The following is a 22,940-nucleotide window of genomic DNA, read 5'->3' as shown; positions in this document are numbered from 1 at the left end:
TGCTGAACAAAGTTAATGCTCACTTTCTCCACCGAGAACACCGGGTCCTGCAGAGGCCTCTGGAGAAGGCAGCAGGTCTCAGGGTGTGCCCAGGGGATGAGCACCCCGCTGCCCCGGGGCAGCACCAGCTGGGACAAGCCACTGCTGACCCAACAGCACCTGAGGGGTCCCTGGGGATGGGCTGGAAAGGGCTGAGAGGACATGGAAATGCTAAAGACACGTGGAAAGGGCTAAAAGGACACCTGGAAATGCTAAAGACACGTGGAAAGGGCTAAAAGGACACATGGAAATGCTAAAGTCAGGTGGAAAGGGCTACAAAGACACATGGAAATGCTAAGTATACATGGAAAGGGCTACAAAGACACATGGAAATGCTAAAGACACGTGGAAAGGGCCACAAAGACACATGGAAATGCTAAGGATACATGGAAAGGGCTAAAAGGACACCTGGAAATGCTAAAGACACATGGGAAGGGCTACAAAGACACATGGAAATGCTAAGGACATGTGGAAATGGCTACAAAGACACATGGAAAGGGCTACAAAGACTGGTGGAAAGGGCTACAAAGACTCGTGGAAAGGGCTACAAAGACTGGTGGAAATGCTGCCAGCCCCCCAGGCTGCTGCCAGCCCCAGCAGAGAGCACAGGTGAGCTCACAGGAGGTGGGCACAGCCTGGCAGCACGCCCTGCTGAGGGAGCAGAACCCCAGACTGGAATTCCAGGGCACAAACAAAGCTCCAGCTGGGAGCAGGAGCAGCTCTCCCAGTCTGGGTGGGGCAGAGCCCGCGGCTGGCTGTCTGTCTGTCTGTCTGTCCCTCTGCTGTGCCAGGGGATGGGCTGGCAGGGCTCCGGCCCCAGGGCTGGGCACTGGCAGGGAAAGGGGCAGAGCCTCCCTGACACACAATTCCAGCACAAAATGCGCATTTCAGTGAGCCTGGATCGACCTCTCCTGCCCCACTCAGGGTCTGAGGCACTTCCCCAGCAATCACCAGAACCCTGCTCTTGGAAAACTCCTTCGAGCTTGCTCTTAACTCATTATTTAAGTCCTGCACACAATTATTAATGGAAACCTCATGTGTTTATTTGAAATGGCATTTCTAGATGAACTGGGCTGGAACACAAAGGACAGATTTTTCTATTTCCATCCACTTCCTCTCTCTCCAAGCCAACAAATTGCTCTGATTTCCATCAATTCTCACAGATCAGGCTCTCCCCAAAGCTCCTCTGCAGAACCAAAGACATCAGGCCTGTGTATGAAACAGACTACTAAAAGTTATCTATATTTATATATATTAAAGCTCTAATGGTTGTGAGGTGTAAGGGTATCTGAGACAACTTTCCTTCCTTCCCCTCTATCCCCAAGAGCCAGATTGCAGCACTCAGACCAACAAAATGTAAATTTTGAAGTTTGAAATTTGAAATTTGCTGTTGCTCAGCCCAGTTTTAAACAAGTGTACAGTTACAGCAAGGATTTAAACTAACACCTTTCCCCCCCAAATATTTATGTATTCCATTCATCACATTTTTAACATTCAAATTGCTTTGAGTTTTTCCTCAAAGCAATTTGAGTTTATCCTCCACAAAGGCCAAGTAAACACAACAGGAAACACTTGGGAAAGAGGAACAGAGACAACATTCCCATCCAGCACAGGGATGAAGATCTGCAGTGCTTGGGATCTGACAAATTGAGAGTTATTTCCTATTAAATTTTACACTCCACAAGACTCCTCCACGATTCCAGATCCTCCTGTACTTGAAATCAAGCAGCATATGTAGCTCATTAAGGGAAAAGAAAATTTTCCCCCAAAACACCCTCATTGCTGTGGAAGTGCACAGTTACTCACACATTTCCCTAACAACAAAATTATTTAGTCACAAACAATATTTAAAAGGGGGAAAAAAAAAAAAAAGTGGTTACATTTAAGAGCAATAAATCTGGATGACTTTAAAACAGTTTATTATTGCCTGAGGCAAGGTAGTTCACATGTAATGGTTATTTCTGACTAAATCCAGATCAGAACCTCAAAAACTCCAAAGTTTGACTGAGCAGACAAGATAAACTCGCCCTAAACCCACAGAAATCAGCTCACAAACCACTGCTGAGGCCCAGCCTTCCCGAGGGCCGCAGGAGGCTCCGTCTGCTGCACGCAGAGTTATCCCTGCTGCATTTCACTCTCTGCACTGGACTCTCAGAGTTATCTCTGCTGCATTTCACTCTCTGCACTGGACTGGCAGAGTTATCTCTGCTGCATTTCACTCTGCACTGGACTGGCAGAGTTATCTCTGCTGCATTTCACTCTGCACTGGACTGGCAGAGTTATCCCTGCTGCATTTCACTCTGCACTGGACTGGCAGAGTTATCCCTGCTGCATTTCACTCTCTGCACTGGACTCACAGAGTTATCCCTGCTGCATTTCACTCTCTGCACTGGACTCACAGTTCTCTCTGCTGCATTTCACTCTCTGCACTGGACTCACAGTTATCTCTGCTGCATTTCACTCTCTGCACTGGACTCACAGTTATCTCTGCTGCATTTCACTCTCTGCACTGACTCTCAGAGTTATCCCTGCTGCATTTCACTCTGCACTGGACTCACAGTTATCTCTGCTGCATTTCACTCTCTGCACTGGACTGGCAGAGTTATCTCTGCTGCATTTCACTCTCTGCACTGGACTGGCAGAGTTATCTCTGCTGCATTTCACTCTCTGCACTGGACTGGCAGAGTTATCTCTGCTGCATTTCACTCTGCACTGGACTGGCAGAGTTATCCCTGCTGCATTTCACTCTGCACTGGACTGGCAGAGTTATCCCTGCTGCATTTCACTCTCTGCAAGGCTCCAGGAGTCCCTCAGAAACAACCTAGAGATTACAGAAGGCACTTCACACCGACTGAGCCCTGGAACCTGAACAGGAGTGCCACGTTTTAACCCACGGCGCCTCAATCCAAGGCAGCAGCACTGCAAGGGTTAAGATTAAGCATCCCACAGTGTTTATTCCTACAGGAAAGGACATCAGAAACCTTGCAAAGCAAGCAGGAGCCTCGATTACTGCAGAGCTTTGCCCAAAAGGTGATTCCTGCATCAGTTTTCCTTCCACAACCCTGCCAGAGCAGAAAGCCTGGAGCCCTCAGCAACTTGCTCGACTTCTCTAAGCTCCTTTAGATTTTGGTAACAAAACCCCTCAACAAACGGGGCTGTGGAGGCGTTTGTAACCATCCTGCCCGTACAAAAGGAAAGCCCCGGGCTGGTTTTGTGCCCGAGGCAATGCCCGGGCTGGGTGTGACACACTGACCCAGTTCCAGCTGCCAGCACAGCCCGAGCTCGGCCAGAGGAGCTGCGAGCCTGGCACGGCCCTGCAGAACCACAGCTCACCTGGACAGGGACCCCCAGGAACCCCCAGGAACCCCACCCAGCCCTGCAGAACCACAGCTCACCTGGACAGGGACCCCCAGGAGCCCCCAGATATTCCCAGGTACCCCAGCCCTGCAGCACCACAGCTCACCTGGACAGGGACCCCCAGGAACCCCCAGGAACCCCAGCCCAGCCCTGCAGAACCACAGCTCACCTGGACAGGGACCCCCAGGAACCCCCAGGAACCCCACCCAGCCCTGCAGAACCACAGCTCACCTGGACAGGGACCCCCAGGTATCCCCAGGAACCCCACCCAGCCCTGCAGAACCACAGCTCACCTGGACAGGGACCCCCAGGTATCCCCAGGAACCCCACCCAGCCCTGCAGAACCACAGCTCACCTGGACAGGGACCCCCAGGTATCCCCAGGAACCCCACCCAGCCCTGCAGAACCACAGCTCACCTGGACAGGGACCCCCAGGAACACTCGGGTACCCCCAGGAAGCCCAGCCCTGCAGAACCCTGGCACACCTGGACAGGTAACCCCAGGAACCCCCAGGAAGCCCAGCCCTTCCCCAGCTCACCTGCCCAGGTAACCCCAGGAACCCCCAGGAACCTCTTTCCCCCCCAGGCTTCTCCCAGCTCCACCATTTCACACCTTTCAGCCAAACCTGCAGCCCGAGGACAATTTAAAGCCTGAATTAACCCCGGAGCTTCCAGGTGAAATGAGACCACCTGGATCTCTCCCAGCTCTGTTCTCTCCAGGTCCCTCTGGAAGCTGCAGCTCCAAACGTGACACGGCCCTGCCAGGCAAAGCTGTGCTGCTTGTTCCGCCAGCAGAACTGAGATCAAATATGGGAAACTTCATAAAAACTTCTTATCTGCACCAAAACCTCACCAAAGGCCTCGGCACCGCCCTGGGGCGTATCCAAAATCGTGAGGGAATATCAGGAATCACCTCAGCCCCACCAGCTTCCAACATTCCCTCCTTGGGCCATAGTCAAAAGAAGGATTTCCAACAGATTTAGGAACAGAAGGACAATCCTGCATCCTCTAAGGATCTGGGAAGTGTGGCTTGTTCATGAGCCTTACAAAACATTAAAATAATGGAGCTCCGGGTCACTTCTGCCTCGAGCGAGGCACACCCGGGCCAAGGAAGGGCAGAACAGAAATGGGTTCTCCTGTGAAATCCAGGGAGAGCACGACTGAGGAGCTGCCTCATTTATAAAGGAGAGTGATTGACCCTGTGAAAATATAAATGAAAATAAGTCCCTTAATTAAGCCACGGTAGCAAATGGCTCTGTCCCTAAGTTGTGACAAGACAGAACGTATTTGGTCCAGAAAAAAGGTTAAAAAGAGAAAATCTTATTAAGCAACAATCAGTTTAGTGGAGAACACTGAAAACGGAAAAACACCTTTCTCAAACCCCACAGTGATAAGTCATTAATATCCCCCAGGCTGGGAGAAACGACAGGATTTCTGCCGACGTTCTGCAGAGCTCCAGGATTTCAGTTGCTACTGCAAAGGGACAAACCCTCTTGAATTCTTCAGCAGATGACAAATAATTCTCTCCAGCAGCGCCCCGTGCAGCCCCGGAGGATCCCAGTGGCATCCAAAGCCATTAAGCAAATCCCTCACTTGTGCTGACACATTTAGCTGTCATCCATCTTTGCTATTAACAGATGCTCCACTGAAGGAACGTGGAGCAGCCCAGGCTCTGCAAACCCTTCCCCACTGAGCACCCTGAGCCCTGGGTGAGTCAAGAAGGGGAAATCCACCCGTCCCGAGTCCTCCTGACCGCCCAGAATTAATTAAGGAGCACCAAGTTTCTCCTGGCTGCCAAGAGCTTTCCCTCCCTTGCTGCCTGGGTGGCTCAGCCTGCAGCTCACAACGATTACTTCTGCTTTCAGGTGGATTGTCTGCTCTCAAAAATGAGATTTTTAAATCCTGCAAGGTGAATCAGAGCCTCCTGATGCTGACACTGTGTGCTGAGTGCAGCTGGACATCCCAGGAGGAAATCAAACAGAACCCCGCAGAAATGTGAAATCCCCACAGAGCCCTTCCAGCAGGGCTGGCCAAACTGGTTCTCCCAACTCACATCGAATTTCTTATGACCTTTTATATGGAAACAGCTCCGAGTTTTCAGGAGCTGTCTGCATTCTGGGTGATCCAAAACACCTGCAGAGCTGTGGAACTGCCACGTTATCTGCTGAATCCTTCCCTGGTGCATGGCAGGATGAGAACAGCTCCCAGTGAGAGCAGCAGTGTCCCCACAGCTCAGGGGAGCACTGCCCATGGCCAAGGGCCAGCATCATCTACAGGAAACGCCTGGGATTCTCCCCGAAAGTGAATTTTGCTTTTCCCATCAAAAGCTGGTGAAACCTCTCATTTATTTTCATTTATAAAAGCCCACGTTCATCCTAAAGCCAAACCTGGAACGTGACGCCAGTGTATGCCAGGTCTTTACCAAAGTGCTCTGACTTACTGACAAAACTGACTCCTTCTATATTTTTATATGTAGAAATATATTTTATGTCCTTTTGTATATATATTACATCTCTCATACATCATGTTTATATATAAATATAAACATATATAGATGTAGATATAGATATATAGATATATATGTAGATTATATAGATGATATAGATATAGATTAGATATAGATATAGATATAGATATAGATATAGATATAGATATAGATACACACTGGTCCCACTGGGCCAGTCAAGGGAATTATCTCTTTCCAATCAGCATGAAAAGAACAATGCACCACGGAGTGTTTGACTGAATTTTCCTGTCAAAAGATGCTCCAGTGAACGTTTCATCCATGAACATCAGCTCTGGAACAAGGAATCACTTTCTATCCACCTACAGCTCCTTTGCATGGGAGGAACTCCTGCCTCTCGTGAGAGAGGAACAGCCGTGGATTCCTCCAGGATTCCTCCAGGATTCCTCCAGGATTCCCTGTGGCACTGCAGGAGTTGGTCAGCCCGCCCCAACTTCCTTCTCATGTTACAGGGAAGCCCGAGAACCGGGAACTTGCTGTCACAGAGCAATTACTGGGTGCCCCAACAGTTACTTGGTGCAACTGCTGAAATGTAACTGTAACTTTGAGATTCTAGGCTTAAGGGTTCCCGGACTCTGTGAATTTCAGTGAAACAGGAAAGTGACGAGAAAAAAGCAAAAGTTCCCAGGAAATAAGCAATGTTGTGGGTGAAACGCTATCAGGTTTCAGATGGACAGAGCAGCTTAAAATTAACTGTTTTTGGTTAAAGGAAACTTAGTTTTGGGAGGGTCATGCTCGCTCTAACGCAGATTTCCACTGGCCCAGCACAAACGAGTTCCAGAGCACTGATCCGATGTCCCAGGGCAGAGCACGGCAGCCCAGCCCCGGCAGCAGCCCCAGCACAGCGCAGCGGGAGCAGGGATGAACCCGCACCGGACCGGGGACTTCATCCCTCAGCACAAACGGGTCCAAAGCCGCCTCTGCAACACCCCTGGCCCTGAACGGCTTCAAAACCAAGAGCCCCAGGAAAGCCATGAACCATCTTTGGGTGAACCGCAGAACGTCCCGAAGCGGGAGGGACCCACGGGAGAATCCAGTGCAGCCCCCGGCCCTGCACAGCCCCCCAGCAATCCCACCCTGGGCACCCCTGGAGCTCTGGCAGGGCTGGGGCCGGGGCAGCACCCTGGGGGCAAGAACCTTCCCCTGAGCTCCATGCCAAGCCCTGGCACAGCTCCAGCCCTTGCTGGGCCCCTGTCCCCTCTGCAGACCCCATGGAAGGGTTTCCTGAAGAGCTCCCCTTCCGCCTCATCCCCTCCATCTTCTCTGCTGCCGCAAACGGGAGCAGCTGGAACGCGGGGCAGTCACCAAAGCGAGCCTGGGCACACGAATCCCGCAGCTCCCGGGGCTGTGCCCTTCCCCGGCCCGGGGACACCGGGGCTGTGCCCGCTACCCCCGGGGCTGTGCCCGGCTCCCCCGACCCGGACACCGGGGCTGTGCCCGCTCCCCCGGGGCTGTGCCCACTCCCCCGGCCCGGACACCGGGGCTGTGCCTGCTCCCCCGGGGCTGTGCCCGCTCCCCCGGCCCGGGGACACCGGGGCTGTGCCCGCTCTCCCCGGGGTTGTGCCCGCTCCCCCGGGGCTGTGCCCGCTCCCCCGACCCGGACACCGGGGCTGTGCCCGCTCCCCCGACCCGGACACCGGGGCTGTGCCCGCTCTCCCCGGGGTTGTGCCCGCTCCCCCGGGGCTGTGCCCGCTGCCCCGGCCCGGGGGCTCCGGGGCTGGGCCGGGTCCCGCTCACGCCGCTCACACGCACAAGTAACACAGGAATTTACAGGAACGGAAGAGAAGCGCCGCGGCCGGGCCCAGGCTTTGACAGTCTCCGGAGGAGGAAAGCACAGATAAAACCGGCGAACCCCGGCCGCTGTCACGTTCCTGCCCCCGGTTTTCCCAGCACCGAATGACGGAGCCGGCGGCAGCTTCTGCTCGCCCCCAGCCCCCGGGATCGCCATTGATCCCCGTTCGTGGCCCGAACCCCACGCGGGCGGTGAATCCCCGCGGGCTCGGGGGCACCGGGACCCCGGGGTGCCACCCACACAAAGCGCGGCGGGGCCGCTGCGGGCCGGTCCGAGCCGGCCTGAGGGGGAGGCCGCGCGGGGGCCGCGGGCCCGGAAGGGAGCGGCGGCGCCGGGAGCGGCGGGGCCGGGGCCGGGGCCGGGAGCGGCGGCGGCGGGCCCGGCGCGGCAGGGGGGCGCAGCGGGGTGGCGGGCCCGCGGGGCCCGGTGGCGGGGCCGGTGGCGGTGCCGGTGGCGGGGCGGGGGCGCGGTCCGGCCGTACCTGCGCGCGGGGCCCTCGGCGGCGCGGGGGGCGCAGCGAAGGGGGGGCGCCCAGGCGAGCGCAGCGCCCCGCGGCCACCACCTGCGCCCGCCTCCCCGCCGCGCCCATTGGCCGCGCGCGGCACCGCCCTCGCGCTCATTGGCCGCGCCGCCGGGGACGGACGGAGGGTGCAGCCAGTGGCGAGCCCGATCGCCGAATAACAAGGCGAACGCGGGAGCTGATTGGCCGGCGCTGCGGAGCGACGGCCCGCCCATCGACGGGCGGGGCAGCGGGGAGCGCTCCCGTCGCTCAGGCGCTCTCCGCAAATCGCAGGCGGTTTTCTCCCGCCGGCGGCCCGCCCCCAGCTACCATTGGGCGAGGCAGGCACCGGGCGGGCGTTGATTGGCGAGGCAGGGTGCCCGTCGGGCGCTGGGCGGGGCGGTGAGGACGTGAGGAGCCGCACAGCGCGGGGCGGGGGCGCTGCGGCCGCGCTGCGCCAATGGGGGAGCGGCGAGAGCGCGCGCCCCCGCGCGGCCGGGCGGGGCATGGCGGGACCGGGGACAGCGGGGACCGGGGGGGACCGGGAGGATATCGGGGATTGGGGGGTCCCAGGACCATCGATCCCAGCCCCGCAGCCCCCGGGGCACAGCCGAGGCCCCGGTAGGTTCGGGGTCCCGGTCCCTGGCGGTGTCCGGGAAGGAGCAGCGATCGGGGGCATGTGCCAGGCTGCGCTCTCTGTGCCCACCCTGGCACTGCCCAGAGTCGGAGCGGCTCCGTGGCTGGGTTGCGCTGCTGTCACTCCCCTGCCCGAGTCTCTCGCCAGGACACTTTGTCCCCGTTCCCATCTCGGGGGTTTGCCCCAGAGCCGGCCCCAGGTGGCAGCGGAGGTGAAACATCACCCCGGCACAGCAGCCCAGCAGGAAATTCCTCTGCAGCCACAGCCAAAGCCGCTGCTCCCCGAGCAGCACAGGCATTCTCCTCGCAGGGCTCTGGCATTTGGGACAGATAATTTTGGCAGATCTCAGCAGAAAGTGTCCAATTTGCAGAGGAATTCTAATTGTTGCTTAAAAAAGCCACGAACAGAACAGTACATTGGCACCTATGGAGGAAACAAAGTTTGTTTTTCAAGTTCCAAATAACAGCAAAACCAAGAAATGAAGGAAGTCATTGCAGTTATTGCGATTGAAATGCACAAACACTTCCTCACTTCCACTCACTCACCCCAATTCCTCCCATCACAACGCAGAATAAAAAGTGCAAGGACATTTTCAATGAAATCTAAAAATCTGATAGTGTTTAATGTTAATAATGACCTTAAAATAAACTTATTTTAAAGAGGGCAGATGGTGCTGCTTAATTCCGCAGAATCATAGTGAAAATCACAACCCTTAGAAAAATAAAAGGCTTGGCTTAATGGGGCATAAATTCAAATTCCTGCACAAGGAACTGGGTCTGGAAACCCACTTTGGATCAAAAGAATTGAAGGAGAACAGTCAACAATTAATCTGAAAAGATATTTATTTTGAGAACATCAACTTGCACATTATACAAAAAAAATTGACAAATTCACCAAAAAACGTATAAAATGTTGCGGGGTCTTTTTCCCTAACATATTAACATAATCACTTTCCAAAGGGTAAGAGTTGAGGACACCAAGAAGAGGCACGTTTGTTCCAGTCTGTCTGCAGAAAAGTGTGATTAAAAACATCCCTGTCTTGCTGAGGTATCAAACTGCAAACTTTGGTAATGTTGGAGGGAAAGCAAGGGAGCCTTCTCCAGGCATGGCCAATACAAAATGGTTCATAAAAAAAGCCAGAATTGGTTCTTTTTCATTTCCAGGTAGAAATGCAGTGAAACAAAGAAAAAAACACTCCCCAATACACCTATAACTAGGAAACCTGATCCTCTGCAAATCCCCGCTAATCACACACAGCTACAGTGATCCACGCTCCCAAAGAATCCGGCTGGCAAGTCCCAACAATTCAGTGCTTATGAAAAAAAAGGAGACCTTGATGGTGATTCAGAGCCCAGTCTTCCAGCAAAGGACAAAAGGCACTTAAGAATGGCTTTAGGATATTCCACAATGGCATTTCGGGACAGGGGACAGCGCCCAGCTGAACAAATCCTTCCCTAAGAGAAGTCCAGTGAGGTAGTACTCCATATTGCTCCAACCACTTGGCTCTAAGCAAGCAGCCTTCTGGTTCTGAGATACAAAATTAGCAGGAAATGGCTTTTTGTCAAATGTATAAAACCCAGTTCTTACAAAAAAATAGTAAAAACCCACTCGTGGTACAAAGCCAGGAACCATCTTGTACAAATTGAGTATCAAAACGCTGCCAAGGTGATGCACAAGTCTACCTTGATGGCCAAATCCCCAGACAGTGAAGATTGTTCTAGCAACCAAGCCATTTTTGGAATAAAAAATAAAAATAAAGGGGGCACAGGGGCACTCTGAGAACTTTCTCATCATTAGCAGCCTCACCGGAAGCACTTTCAGTCCATTAGAAACAAAGAATTCTGTGCTGATGAATGGCAGGTTTGAGGGGATGAAAAAAAAACAAACAAAAAAAAATGCAAAGTTCAACATAGAGAACAAAAACAAAATGCACGAACATACAAGAAGATAATCCTTGGAGCTTACAGGTTTGTTTTAACAACCAGGAAGACTTCAAACCATTTTTTGCGAGGCTGGGAGAAAACACAGACTAACCTTTTTTTTTTTTGTTTTAAATTAAGCCCAGGGGTGGTGTGGAGGGAGGAGAAGTGCTCTGGGGGATCACCGGCCGCTGCCGTAGCCGGGGAAGAGCTGGGCCAGGACGCTCTGCAGGGCCTCGTTCACCTCCATGCTGTAGCTGCGGCCCAGCTCGTAGCGGCACGCGGGGCAGCTGAACACCGAGGCCTTGAAGGACCTGTCCAGGCAGTCCTGGGGACAAGAAGCCAGCAGGGTCAGGGACAGGCAGCTGGGCTCCTTGGCACAGCACGGACACGGCCAGCCAGCCCCGAGGTGCCTGGGAAGGGAGCAGAGAGAGCAGGGGCACTGCACTCCCAGCAGAGAGCAACGCTGCTGGGCACGGCAGGGACCAGGGGACTCCAGCCTGAGCAGGGGACAGGGGATGGAGGGACCTGAAACCCACCCAGTGCCACCCCCGCCATGGCAGGGACACCTTCCCCTGTCCCAGGCTGCTCCAAGCTCTATCCAGCCTGGCCCTGGGCACTGCCAGGGATCCAGGGGCAGCCCCAGCTGCTCTGGGAATTCCATCCCAGGGCCTGCCCACCCTCCCAGGGAACAATTCCTGCCCAACAGGCCAGGCCCGGCCCAGCAGAGCCCGGCCCAGCAGAGCCCTGCCCACCTTGCAGACGTTGTGCTGGCACACGGTGGTGACTGGCCGGAACACGACCTCCTGACAGCAAATACACAGAAAGGCCTCCTCCACTTTGTTCAGAAATTTCTGCAGAGAGAGCATTTGAATGAACTCAGTGCTGAAAGACACGTAAATTATCCCAAACCCCCAGCATTAAATGCAAGGGATTATTTTGAATATAGAAAGAGTCTCAGCAAATCTTAATATGCACAATCTGTCCCATTGAACCTGCTGGGGCTGCTTACACTAAAATAGGATCATTTCAGGTCTGGGGACAGCCCATCTGCAGCTGGGGGAAAAGCCCAACGTACCGGTCCATCTTTGAGAGCCTCTAGGACTTCATTCCACAGTTTTTCATTGGCTTCATCACTTTTTATGAGAGATTTCTGCTGGGATGTCAGCTTGTATGGCTCAACTTTAGTTTTCTTTGGAGTCCCTGCTGGAGAGGTGATGGGTGTTTCCTCCCCACCTGGAAGAAAACACAAAGGTTTTTTTTAAAAACCAAAAAACCACCAGAAAAGAGTAACCAAGTAAAATGCACAAAAACCTCCAAGGTTTTCTGTATCCACTTGCCTACTCCACAAACCTGCTGATTTCCTTTTCCTCTTCCCTTTCCCTGGGGTATCAAACTCATCATCTCCATTATTTTCTTTTTCCTTGTCTTTGTTTGCAACAGCTTCCAAATATCCTTCAGGATACTGCAGGGAAACAAAACAAAGGGCACTCAATGCAAACACCCCGGGTCAGACTGCAGACCAAGACAGGGCCGAGAGTGACCTCTGGAGAACTGCTCCAGGGGCACTTTTCATCTATTTTAACCAATAGATCCCTGCTATAGGGAAGCACTTCACAGCCTGTAGAAATTCCATACCAGAAATAAAGTGAGTTCTGTCCTTTTAGCATCCTGATGTATAAAAACAAACGACCTGGAAGCATTTATGTCCCCCTTAGTCTCAATTTTTAGCTAAGGATCATCTTCAGTAAGAGCACGTAACAGAAAAATCCCTGCTCTCCATCAAGCTGAGAGTCCAGGTGATGTCCCAGGGCAGTACCTGCATTGTCAGGCCGAGCTTTTTCATCCTGTCCTTTCCCTCTTTGGTCCAAGGAGCAGGTTCTTCATCGTCCCTCCTCAGCAGGTAACGCCACACCAGAAACCCAGATTTCCCAGTCTCAGGCCAGTATTTCACAACCTGAAAAAGCCAGGGCAAGTCCATCACGCTCTGTAAAAACCCCCTGGCCATAAGCACATCTTTTCCCAGCGGAGCCAGCCCTCCTCACCTTGTAGATGCCGTCGTATCTGTTGCCCTCCAGAGGAGCATACTTGCTGTGCTTGCCTCCCTTGACGTTCCTGACCACGCGCACCGGCTTCCCCGCCCGCCAGTCCTTGGCCTCGGCGCCGTGCTTGTCGTTGATGGGGGCACTGCAGTTCAGAGCCAGGGCTCTGCAGGACAGGCCAGAGGTCAGGGTGTTACTGCCACGTAACCTGAGTGACTCTGACACCTCTGCACTCAGGGACCCTCCTGACGGGGGCACGTTTTACACAGCTGGTTATTCATGGCATGGCCCTAACGCACCAGCCCAGAGCACTTCCTCCACTCAAGTCCAGGCTCTGTGCGACAGTAACAGCTCAGAATTACAAATGGTCTGGTTTCCCGAGGTAACCAGTGGCTGCAGAGGTCTCCAGGAGAGAGCAGGAGAGCTCCTACACCAATTTGCTGCTCTGTTCCTTGAGTTTCAGCCAGTACTGCAGGTGACACCAACCCCTCTCACAGTTCTGTCCCATTACAGTGCACTGAGAGGAGCATTCCCATCCTGGAGCTGATCTGCAGCCTAAACCACAGCCCAGAGCCAATCCTGGCCCTTGTTCCAAAGCTCAGCCAGCTTCCCTGGATGCAAAGAGCCCCAAGAACCCCTGGTGCTGACAGACTGCCAGGTGCTGGGGCCAGAAGGGAGCACAGAGGTTGCCCACCTGTTCATGTTGGTGAGTTTCTGATCACAGGACTGCTCTGCCGTGCGCTTGTTCCCGGAGAGGTCTCGCCCCCCGCTGCCCGTGTAGGTGAAGGAATTCCCATGATCCTGAAATGAACACGGATGGGTTTCACAGTCACAAAAAGAATTCAACAAAAGCAGGAGAGCCTTTCAACCAGGTAGGTTTAGCAGGGCATTCTCAAAAAGGAAAGATGCTTTCTGGATATTTAAGCTCCCAGTCTCTGGCTCTCCCTCAGGTGCCAGGACAGGAGGCCAGGTGACAATGTTGTCTTGTCACACCCCTGAGCAGCCCAGGCTCACGCAGGATCTGCTGGAAGTGAACAGCTGGCAGCACAGCCCACGAGACTGTTCCAAAGTGGGTGTAAGGCAGACCTCGAGAAGTCACAACTCGGGGATCAAAAGGTGACACAGGGATATCAAACTGGGCTTGGATGATGCTGTGGCTCAGATCACTGCCGTTTTTCCTTGCCTCCTTTGCTTCTGAAGGAAATGGGTGAAGCTGGGCAAGTGTTTGGTGTGGAGTTTTAACAAGCTTGTTTGGTTCTGTGCATAAACAATCAGAATCCACTCACGATGTCATCTTCGTATCCTCCTGCCAGCACCAAGGAGTAGGCCCCATCGTTGCTCCTGCCGTGGATCCCCGCCACGTGGGGCCTGTGCACCCCAGACTCGCTCACCTGCGAGACAAAAGCAGCTTTGGAGGCACCTGCCCTCAGCAGGCCCCACACAGCACTGGCCTTGGAGCTGAACCAGCTGTGCTACTTCACGTTTGCTTTCCATGTATCACGGGGGAAGCTGCTCTCACCATCATCCTCCAAAAAGCTCCAGGCAGAAGAAAGAAAAATAAAAATACATCTAAAACAATAAGGCACTAACTGTATCAGTAAATTGAACACATGCATAAGGTTTGTGTGCAAATCTAACTGTCTGGATATTTCTTACTGAAATTGATTATTAAAAGGCTCCAGGAATTCAAGAATAATACAGATATTAAATATTTGCATAAAGTTTTGAAACAGTTGTAATAGCACCCTTCCCTCAATACTTGAAAGCAAGATGTGGACAGGCCAGTGCTTTTTCCTGCCCCAACTTTCTAACAGGATGAGAAACCTTCAGTTTCATGTATGTGGATATTTGAGACACCCTTGCCAGGGCACACTAAACACCTCCAGCACAAACTACTGGCAACAAATCCGCTTGCTTTGGGGTTTTTGAGTCACCAAAAAGAGCACTACAACAAAATAAACCAGCACTTGATGGTCCAACAATGCAGCATTAGTTATGGAACACTTGATCCAGACAAAGCCAGAATTCTTTTCCTTCTGCACTTCCATATATCCAGTGACACAGACAATTCCACATTAACTGTTTCAGGTTTCTTGTAGGAGCTGGATCACTCCCATTTTTCCCCACAGCACGTCAGGCCAGGATTCAGCTTCGTACCTGCACTCTGAATTTCCACATGGTGCCAACAGGGATGCCAGGGATTGGTCCGTAGTGGTTGGAGGGGACAATGGTGCATTCCTTGGTGCGCCCAACACACGCCATGCCCTGGGCAGAGAGCAGGATCAGCCGAGAGCCCAAAGCAACAAACACAACTCCGAGTAAAACAGCTTTGCACTGACCTTGCCCCAGTCTCTCCGGGAGGAGGAATTAGCAGATGCCATCTTCTGTTTCTTTTTACTTTCTTTTAATTTCTCTCCTGCTAAAACCACCTCACTTGCATCATTTCGACATTCAGGGCAATACCTAAAGTGAGTGGAAATTAACAAGCAGCAAAGCCTTCAATTAGGAGCATTTCCTCCAAACATAGTGAGTTATGTTACAATTTCCACACGTGAAACCAGACAGCACGTGGAAACACTCTCTGGAATATATAATACTGGAATTTAACCTACAGCAGCTCCTGTCCTTGCACCAGCCACTGCAGATGTGCCAGGAAACAGCTGTGCCATAAAATCCAGTGTTGAAACACTGAGGGAATAAAGCAGTGCATTTCACTAACTCTGTGTCTATTAAAGATGTATTTCACTACCCACCACTCTCACTGGACCTATCTGTGCACAAACCTGCCTGAGCTGATGATGGGGCCTGCCTGTAGTGACCCAGAAAAGCCACTGCCCTCATCAAGCTCTCATTTGGTCCTCGTTGGATCCCAGGCTGGTTTGGGTTGGAAGGACCATAAAGCTCATCTCATTCCAAGCCCTGCCATGGCAGGAACACCCTCCTCTATCCCAGCTTGCTCCAAGCCCTGCCCTTAGGCAGGTACACAAAAAAGATCCCAAAACTAGGAAAAGGAGTGTGCAAGCCATGGGCTTAAATTAAACTCAAGAAAAGCAATGAAGCTAAAAAAAAAAAACCAAAAAAACAAAAAAACCCAAAACACCCACATCCCTGTTCCTAATGAGATGTAATTGTGACACCCCACACACCTCCTCAGAACCTACCAGTCCTCATCATCTGGGATTCTGCTGAGGGGAGGGTTGAGGCAGTAGATGTGGAAGGCCATGTCACACTCGTCACACATGAGCTGCTTATCCGGATCCTGCTTCCCCCCACAGATGTGACAAGCACAGACCCTGCAGGTCTTGTTTGGGTTGTCCTTGCAGGCTTTACACACGGGGCCGCTCTGTCCTGCGGGCAAACACAAACCACACTCAGCAAGTGCCAAGATCCACTGGAAATGGTCAAAGGAGGCACAACTGAACATGTCTTGGACCCTCGAACCTTTGACCCTCACAGAGACAACTGGCAGGACACGACAAGGTAAGACAGACGTGCAAGAATCCACATCAGACTCACGTTTTGGGGTACCAGCACTGATGGGAGAAGCAGTGCCTGGCTCTTCAATTTTATAGATTTCATCCACTAATATAATTGTGCAGTCATTCAAGGAATCACCAGCTTCCCTAGAAGAAGTTGAGGGAGGATCAGAATTTGGAAGTATCCCACAGCTCGAGCTCACAGATGCCAGCAGAGTCACTCAGACCTCCGAAAGCTGAAGCAGAGCAGGAGAACTCCATCCATTCCACATGAACAGCTTACCCAAGCAATATCTTTGCATTGAGCTCCCTGGTGGTTTTTGTTTCCCTTTTCTGCAGGATCTCGGCGTCGTACCAGAAGCCCCTCTCCTTGGGCTCATCGGGGTTGTAGTTGACCATCACCACCTGCCCCACCTCCAGCTGGTGCCACTTGAGGATGGTCCGTGCCCGGGCCCGCACGTTACCCGAGCTCATCTGCACCACCCCGTTCTCTGGGTAACTTGAAGGGAGGGACACAACAGAAATCAGATTCAACATCAGCTCTGGGGAGGAACAGCTGCCACGCAGACAGGTTGACTTTTCTGTGCAACACAGGAATACCATCGAGGATAAAATCCCCTCCCACGCACACACAGCCAGAACCAACCAGTCTGACTTTGCTACCCTTGCCTCCCTTTAACACTGGGACACCAACATTTCCCCTAAATGCTGGTATCCATAAAAAACATGATTCCAGCCCCCTGGAATTCCAACTCAAAACAACCTCACAGTTGCCAGGGCCCAATGACATCATTACTGCCCAGTTCTGCTTTAATTTGTGCAACATCTGCAATAAAATTTCCCATCAACATCACGACCCGAATGACTTTACTGGCCAAGAGGGCAACAAAACAAAACTCACTCATCATATTTCACGTGATAAATTACATCCTCTTCAGGGACAGCTGTGGGCTGGTCAGGATCCGTGCAGCTCTGAGCTGATCCACCGGTGGGTTTTTTCCTGGTTACATTCACAACTGTGGCTTCAAACCACGCTCCCATGTCCGTGTCCCGAGCATCCACCAAGTCATTGATCTACACAGAGCCAAGAGCACAGCTCACCAAAAGGGATCTGCAAATCAGGCATCCATTTCCAACCGACTTAAAGATTCAACCATCTCAAGAACTGCAAAGATTTAACCATCTCAAGAACTGCAAAGATTTAACCATCTCAAGAACTGCACCATTATCAAGATATTTAACTGGACACCTTAAAAATTAAGATTTCCTCGGCTCTCCTGGTCCTGTTGTGCAGTCCTACAGTGTGCTTGGGTTGAATTTGTAAGGTTATAAATCCATTCTACACAGGCACATGTAAACCCAGCCTTGTTAGCGAGCCCAAACCCTTATTGGTTAGTCTGTAATAAGAGTTTCAAAGTGTCTTGCTCGTAACCTGGCAAAGACATTACTAGATCTGTAATAAAACCCATTGAAACAGAGAAATAAAATGATTCTGAACAGCTGCTTGAGATTTTCTTTTGTTCATTCAAGAAAGTTTCAGCTTTGACAAATGTAGTGCCTCCAAGCAAAAATATTGGGAAAATTTGTAAAAAAAATCAAACCAGACACTCTGAATACTTTTTTTTTTTAAATTAATGTATTGCAGTTTTAGTTCAAAGGACAAAATGAAAGAATTAAGTATTTTGACCTACAGCACGTTGCATTGAATTGGTTTGTGGGTTGGTTGGTATTTCTGTCTTTGTTGTTGGAGGGCTTGAGAGGAAGAAAGGAACTGCCCACACAATTGGAGTGTGAAAGATTTGCAGCACTTCTCCACCACAGAGAACAATCCCCATGGCAAGGCGCGGGTCCCAGGGCTCCCGGCGTGCGAGCACCCACCTTGTAGAGGCCGAAGCCGGGGTCGGTCCAGCGGGGCTGAGCTGCCGTGCTGGGCTGTCCCTCCAGCTCCAGGGCAGCCTCCCCGTTGTGGGAGCTCTTGTCGGACTCGCTGGGGCCGGAGCCGCAGCCGGAGTCGCTGTCCGAGAGCTCCGAGTCCTTCTCCTTGCTGGCGGCAGGCAGCACGGCCGGGCTTTGTCTGACCAGCAGCTGAACGATGTCGTTCAGCCCCACGCTGTAATCGAACAGGGAGTGCCCATCTTCCATCTGCAGGGAAAGCACCGAAGCGCCCGGTCACGGCCCGCAGCGGGGCTGCTCCAGCGCCTCTGCCCGCCAGCATCCACCACGTGGCCTTGGAACCATTATCAGCCAGAGCTGGGCCCTTCTTCTCCCTCAGTCCTGCTACTTAAATGTTCTTTTTTAGTCACCCCGCAGTCTGCCAGAGCGAGGGTTCCGTGCTGCTCTGGATTTGCTACCCAGCCTCTAGATCTGGAAAAGTTTGCAGCACGTTCCCTAGAAACATCAATGAAACAACTACAGACCCCCCACATTCCCGTCAGCATTCAAAGATAATTCCACATTACCTACAAACACAAAGGGAAATGATTTCTTCCTCAATTCAGACTTATTTCTTCCTCAATTCAGACACAATCCCAAATGCTAATGCAGATTGTCTTTATATTTTAATCGTGTGTGATCCAGATTGCTGTTACACCATCTCCATTATTCGTAGCATTAAGCAGAAGCCAGAGTTAATCACACACTTTTCTCCCAGCAAACCCACATTTTTTTCCATTGAAAGTAAAATCAAAAAAGATTCAATTCAACTTGAAACTACTCGATCGCTGCTTAGCGAAGCCAGGCATGTCCCAGTTTCACACTCCCTCTAATTCTAAGAGTTCATCTGGCAAGTCTGGCACGGTTTGTAGTCAAATCAAGACCCTGCCCCTGCAAAAAGAGAAGTGCAGAGGCAGAAAGGTCCCTCAATAACCTCTCCAGAGCTCTAAGGAGCACAACCATCTCAGAGTTAACATGTAAGGCTGGAGCCCACGGAGCAGTCAGAAGTTCAGACAAGCTTCCCCACATATTTAAGGTCTGACTAAGAAATTACACAGGAAATGATCATCCCTTTCCAGCCTAAACCACCAGAAAAAGCAATCCCTGGAGCTTTGTTCTCTATCAGGGGGAAGCAGAGCAAAACCACAAAAATTTACACTTCACAGGAATCACTATGATAATTCAGTTCTGATTTATGGCATCAAATGGCTGTGGAACAATCCCTGGAAATCTGACTGCACAGGAAGAGCTCTGAGCTTTTTGCTGGTTCAGAGATGAAAACCCCTCGAGGTGCAAAAGAACACACCAGAATTTGGTTGTTTCTTCTCAGGCAGGACAGAGTGTCACCAACGTGGGAACAGCAGCGGCAGAGGACACGAGGGACAACAGGTGCAAAGTGAAATGGAAGAGCAGAGGAACGGGACAGGAAACCACAGGAGCTCAAAGCACAGCCAGAAAGAAGAGCCCGGCGCTGAGGACAAACCTCGAACAAAGGAGGCAGGTTTGAACTAACAGCTCATTTTCTAACCCCACCGACAAACGGAACGTTTGCAGGGATTCCAGCAGCCAGACAAAGCACAATGGGAACAAGGCCTGGGAGAGGCTGGGTCACGTTCCTGCCTGAGCCAGGGAACGCTGGAACTGCAGGAGGAGGGGTTCCATTGTAGGGCAAGGGCATCTGACTGAGAAGTCACCACTTCTGAAACCTGTTTAACCCCGGCTGCCTGCACAGACCTCGGGGAAAGGCTGACAGGTGGCACCTGCCCTGAACCAACCCCTCCTTATCACCTGATTTACAACACAAATGGGTCATTAATGCGTCCAAATCTACACCAGGCCAACAGAAAGGTGGGCTACAAACAGCCCTTCAGAGATGTTACACCAACCTACGGGCCTCTTTTTATGCTAGAGCTGGTACCTGAGCTTAGACTGAGCCTAGTCCAGGTGCATTTCCACGTTCTACAGCCACACCTGCTAATTACAGAGTACAGTTAGCTCAAGACTGCCTAAAACAGAAAGAAAAGCAGCTAGAAAAAACTGTCCATCTGCAGCCAGCTCAGCATCCCGCTGCTTTTCCTGAAATTAATCCTGTGCTCAACCAAACACCAGCTCAGGAGCTTCTCCAGCAGTACAGCTTAGCAGCATAGGACTAGGCAGAAAACAGCAATTGCAATTTTAAATGGTTTTGATTGACTTCACTGCTAATTTAGTTACATTATTAACTCACAGGGAATAAAACAGCTGTGCAACAGCAATTGTAAACGTATTATTGAGAACATAATACAGCACTGAGCCACTCAAGTGTTCTGTACCTAGTGAGGACTTGATATCAGAGCTGAAGAACTTCAAAATCATGAGTTGCTTTTCCCAATTTACAGAGGAAAATGAGATCTTTACGGCTTTCAGAGCAGTGAAACTTGCAAGGCTCAAAAACATTAAGCGCTTTAAAGACCATATAATCACTGGTAATTTCCAGACACTTCATAAAGGCGATGTCAAGGCAGAAGAGCAACACATCAGGTGGAAAGCAGTAAGGAAAAGTGAGAATAAAGGCAGCTCTGCAGCGGGCAGCTCTGCTCGCAAACCCAGGGACGGGGCAGCGCGGGGGGAGCGGGCATCACTAGATGGCAGCAAACGCCCTCCTTTCCCCGCAATTAAAAATAAATAAATTAAAACATCCCTCCTCAGCTGGAGAGGAGCAGCGGGCCGGGAGGGGTGTCCGGCACCGCGCTGCCGCCGCCCCGGGGCTGTCAATCCCCGCGCCGCGCCGGTACCTGCTTGCCGCGGTAGAACAGCCGCTGCCGCTGGGGCTCCACGCCGAACACCTCGTGTATCCGCAGGCGCAGCCCCTCCACCTTGGTGAGCTTGGAGAGGGAGTCCACGCGGTGCGTCTGGCTGCCGTCCATGGTGCGCACCTGGATCCACATGGCGCCGGTGCTGCGCCGGGAACGGCACCGCGCTCAGGCGGCGGCACCGGCGGGGCGGGCCCGCCGCCCGCGGCCGCGCCGCCCTCACGCGCCCGCCGCACGCCATTGGCCGCCGGCCCGGCCGGCTCGGCCGCTGATTGGCTGCCGTGGGGCCCGGCCCCGCCCCCCCACGCGGGAGCCTAACGGCTCCGCTCGCGCCCGGCCGTATCTCGCGCCACAATTGAAACGCGCCCGCCGCGCCCACGCGCCGTGTCTCGCGAGATCATGCAAATGACAGAAGGGATAAAGAGAGGGGGGGGGGGAAGCGCGTGGTCTTAAAGGGGCCGGCACCCGCGCCCGCCCGCGGCACCGGCGCGACCTCGGCCGCGCACCCCCCCGGGACCGGACGCGAATCGCGGGGCGTCTGCGACCCCCGCCGCGCCCGGACCCGCCCCAGCCCGGCCGCGTCATCCCCGCGCGGCCCCCGGGGCGATGCCACTCCCCGGGCCCGCAGGGCATCGGTGCCGCCGGCGCCGCCCCTGACGGCCACACCCCCTCCCGCGGGCCCGTTCGGGGGCGGGGGTCGGTCCCGCTGTCGCGGCCCCGAGCGACGCGACCCCCTCCGGGGCACCAGAGCCAGCTGTCACCGCCCGGGCACCGCGGAACGCTCCCGCCGCTTCCCGTACCGCCCGGGCAGTGCGGGGAAAGCCCCGCGCCCCTCGCGCTCGTCCCGCTCCCGGTGCCACCGGCCGCTCCCCGGCCCGCGGCGGCATCGCCATGGGGCGCGGTGGCGGGGCTGGGGTCCCGGCGGGCTCACCGGGCACGGTGCCGGGTCTGGGGGTCCCGGCGGACTCACCGGGGTGCGGTACCGAGGTCGGGGTCCCGGCGGGCTCACCGGGTGCGGTGCCGGGTCGGGGTCCCGGCGGGCTCACCGGCTGCGGTGCCGAGGCTGGGGGGTCCCGGTGGACTCACCGGGTACGGTGCCGGGTCGGGGTCCCGGCGGGCTCAGCGGCTGCGGTGCCGGGTCGGGGTCCCGGCGGGCTCACCGGGTGCGGTGCCGGGGCTGGGGTCCCGGTGGGCTCACCGGGGCGCGGTGCTGGAGCCGGTGCCGCGCGCGCTTTCCGCGGGCTTTGGAGTTTGGCGCGGAAAAGCCCCGCGCGCGCCCCGCGCGCGCCCATTGGCCGCCGGTGGCGGGAACGCGCGGGGGGGGCGGGGCCGCCGCCGCCTCCCGGGGCCGGGGGGGGGCCCTGGGGGGGGGAAAACGGGACCGGGAAAACTCCCCCTGGAACCGGGGGCGACAGCGGGGATCCCCGCCAGTGACCGGCCCGGCGGTGGCGGGGGCAAAACCCCCGAATGCCCACGGGCTCCATCACCCCTGAAGCCCCGGTAGCGAGGGCACGGTACCGGTTATTGTCCTAAAACCTGGTGGGCCCCAGTGGGAGAGGAGACGCCAATGACCCCGCTGTGACAGCCACCCTTCCCCCAGGGGTCCTGTCCCCCGGGGGGGCTCCAGGAGGGCTCTTGTCCCCCTGGGGACTCCAGGCCCTACCCTGATGCGAATAAACCGAATAATCGGAATGATGCGAATAAAGCGAATAACCGAATGCGAATGAGCGGAGCAATCAGAGTAAACCAAACAATCCGCAAAAGGGCTCTAACTCCCCGGGCCGTTAACTCCAGGGGAACCCTGGCACCGTGCAGGGCCCCACTGGGGACAGCGTGGCCCGGTGACACGGCAGGGCCGCGGCGTGGCCGCGCCAGCCGACGGAAAGGGCAGATCCAGCAGGATGTTTATCCCCAAACCCACCGATGCAACGA

General features: G+C 53.9%; 2 protein-coding genes across 3 annotated transcripts in view; both read right to left on the bottom strand.

Moving 5' to 3' along the window:
* The window catches only part of KDM4B (lysine demethylase 4B), a 74,837-nt gene extending 66,545 nt beyond the window's left edge, over positions 1-8,292 (bottom strand). Inside the window, exon 1 of the mRNA XM_038163568.1 lies at positions 8,193-8,292. The gene's annotated coding sequence lies outside the window, so the exon portion shown is untranslated. The remainder of the gene's footprint in view (positions 1-8,192) is intronic.
* A 1,379-nt stretch (positions 8,293-9,671) lies between these two features.
* On the bottom strand, positions 9,672-22,766 carry UHRF1 (ubiquitin like with PHD and ring finger domains 1). Of its 2 annotated transcripts, none has more exons than XM_038163587.1 (17): positions 22,095-22,765; positions 20,991-21,153; positions 18,163-18,426; positions 17,186-17,358; positions 16,568-16,783; positions 16,325-16,431; positions 15,970-16,156; positions 15,148-15,271; positions 14,966-15,073; positions 14,095-14,199; positions 13,503-13,609; positions 12,812-12,974; positions 12,586-12,723; positions 12,120-12,231; positions 11,845-12,002; positions 11,522-11,620; positions 9,672-11,094 (listed from the first exon to the last, which is right to left on the bottom strand). In XM_038163587.1, the coding sequence occupies exons 1-17, from the start codon at positions 22,490-22,492 to the stop codon at positions 10,948-10,950; spliced, it is 2,769 nt and encodes a 922-aa protein (XP_038019515.1). In that variant the 5' UTR covers positions 22,493-22,765; the 3' UTR covers positions 9,672-10,947. The 2 variants fall into 2 exon arrangements, with proteins under 2 accessions (XP_038019515.1, XP_038019516.1); XM_038163588.1 differs by having other exon boundaries at positions 10,948-11,094; positions 21,979-22,766.
* Between the last annotated feature and the right edge of the window lie 174 nt (positions 22,767-22,940).

Source organism: Motacilla alba, chromosome 28 (assembly GCF_015832195.1).
Source record: "Motacilla alba alba isolate MOTALB_02 chromosome 28, Motacilla_alba_V1.0_pri, whole genome shotgun sequence".
Taxonomy (NCBI): Eukaryota; Metazoa; Chordata; class Aves; order Passeriformes; family Motacillidae; genus Motacilla; species Motacilla alba.
This window is presented reverse-complemented; position numbering and strand designations above follow the sequence as displayed.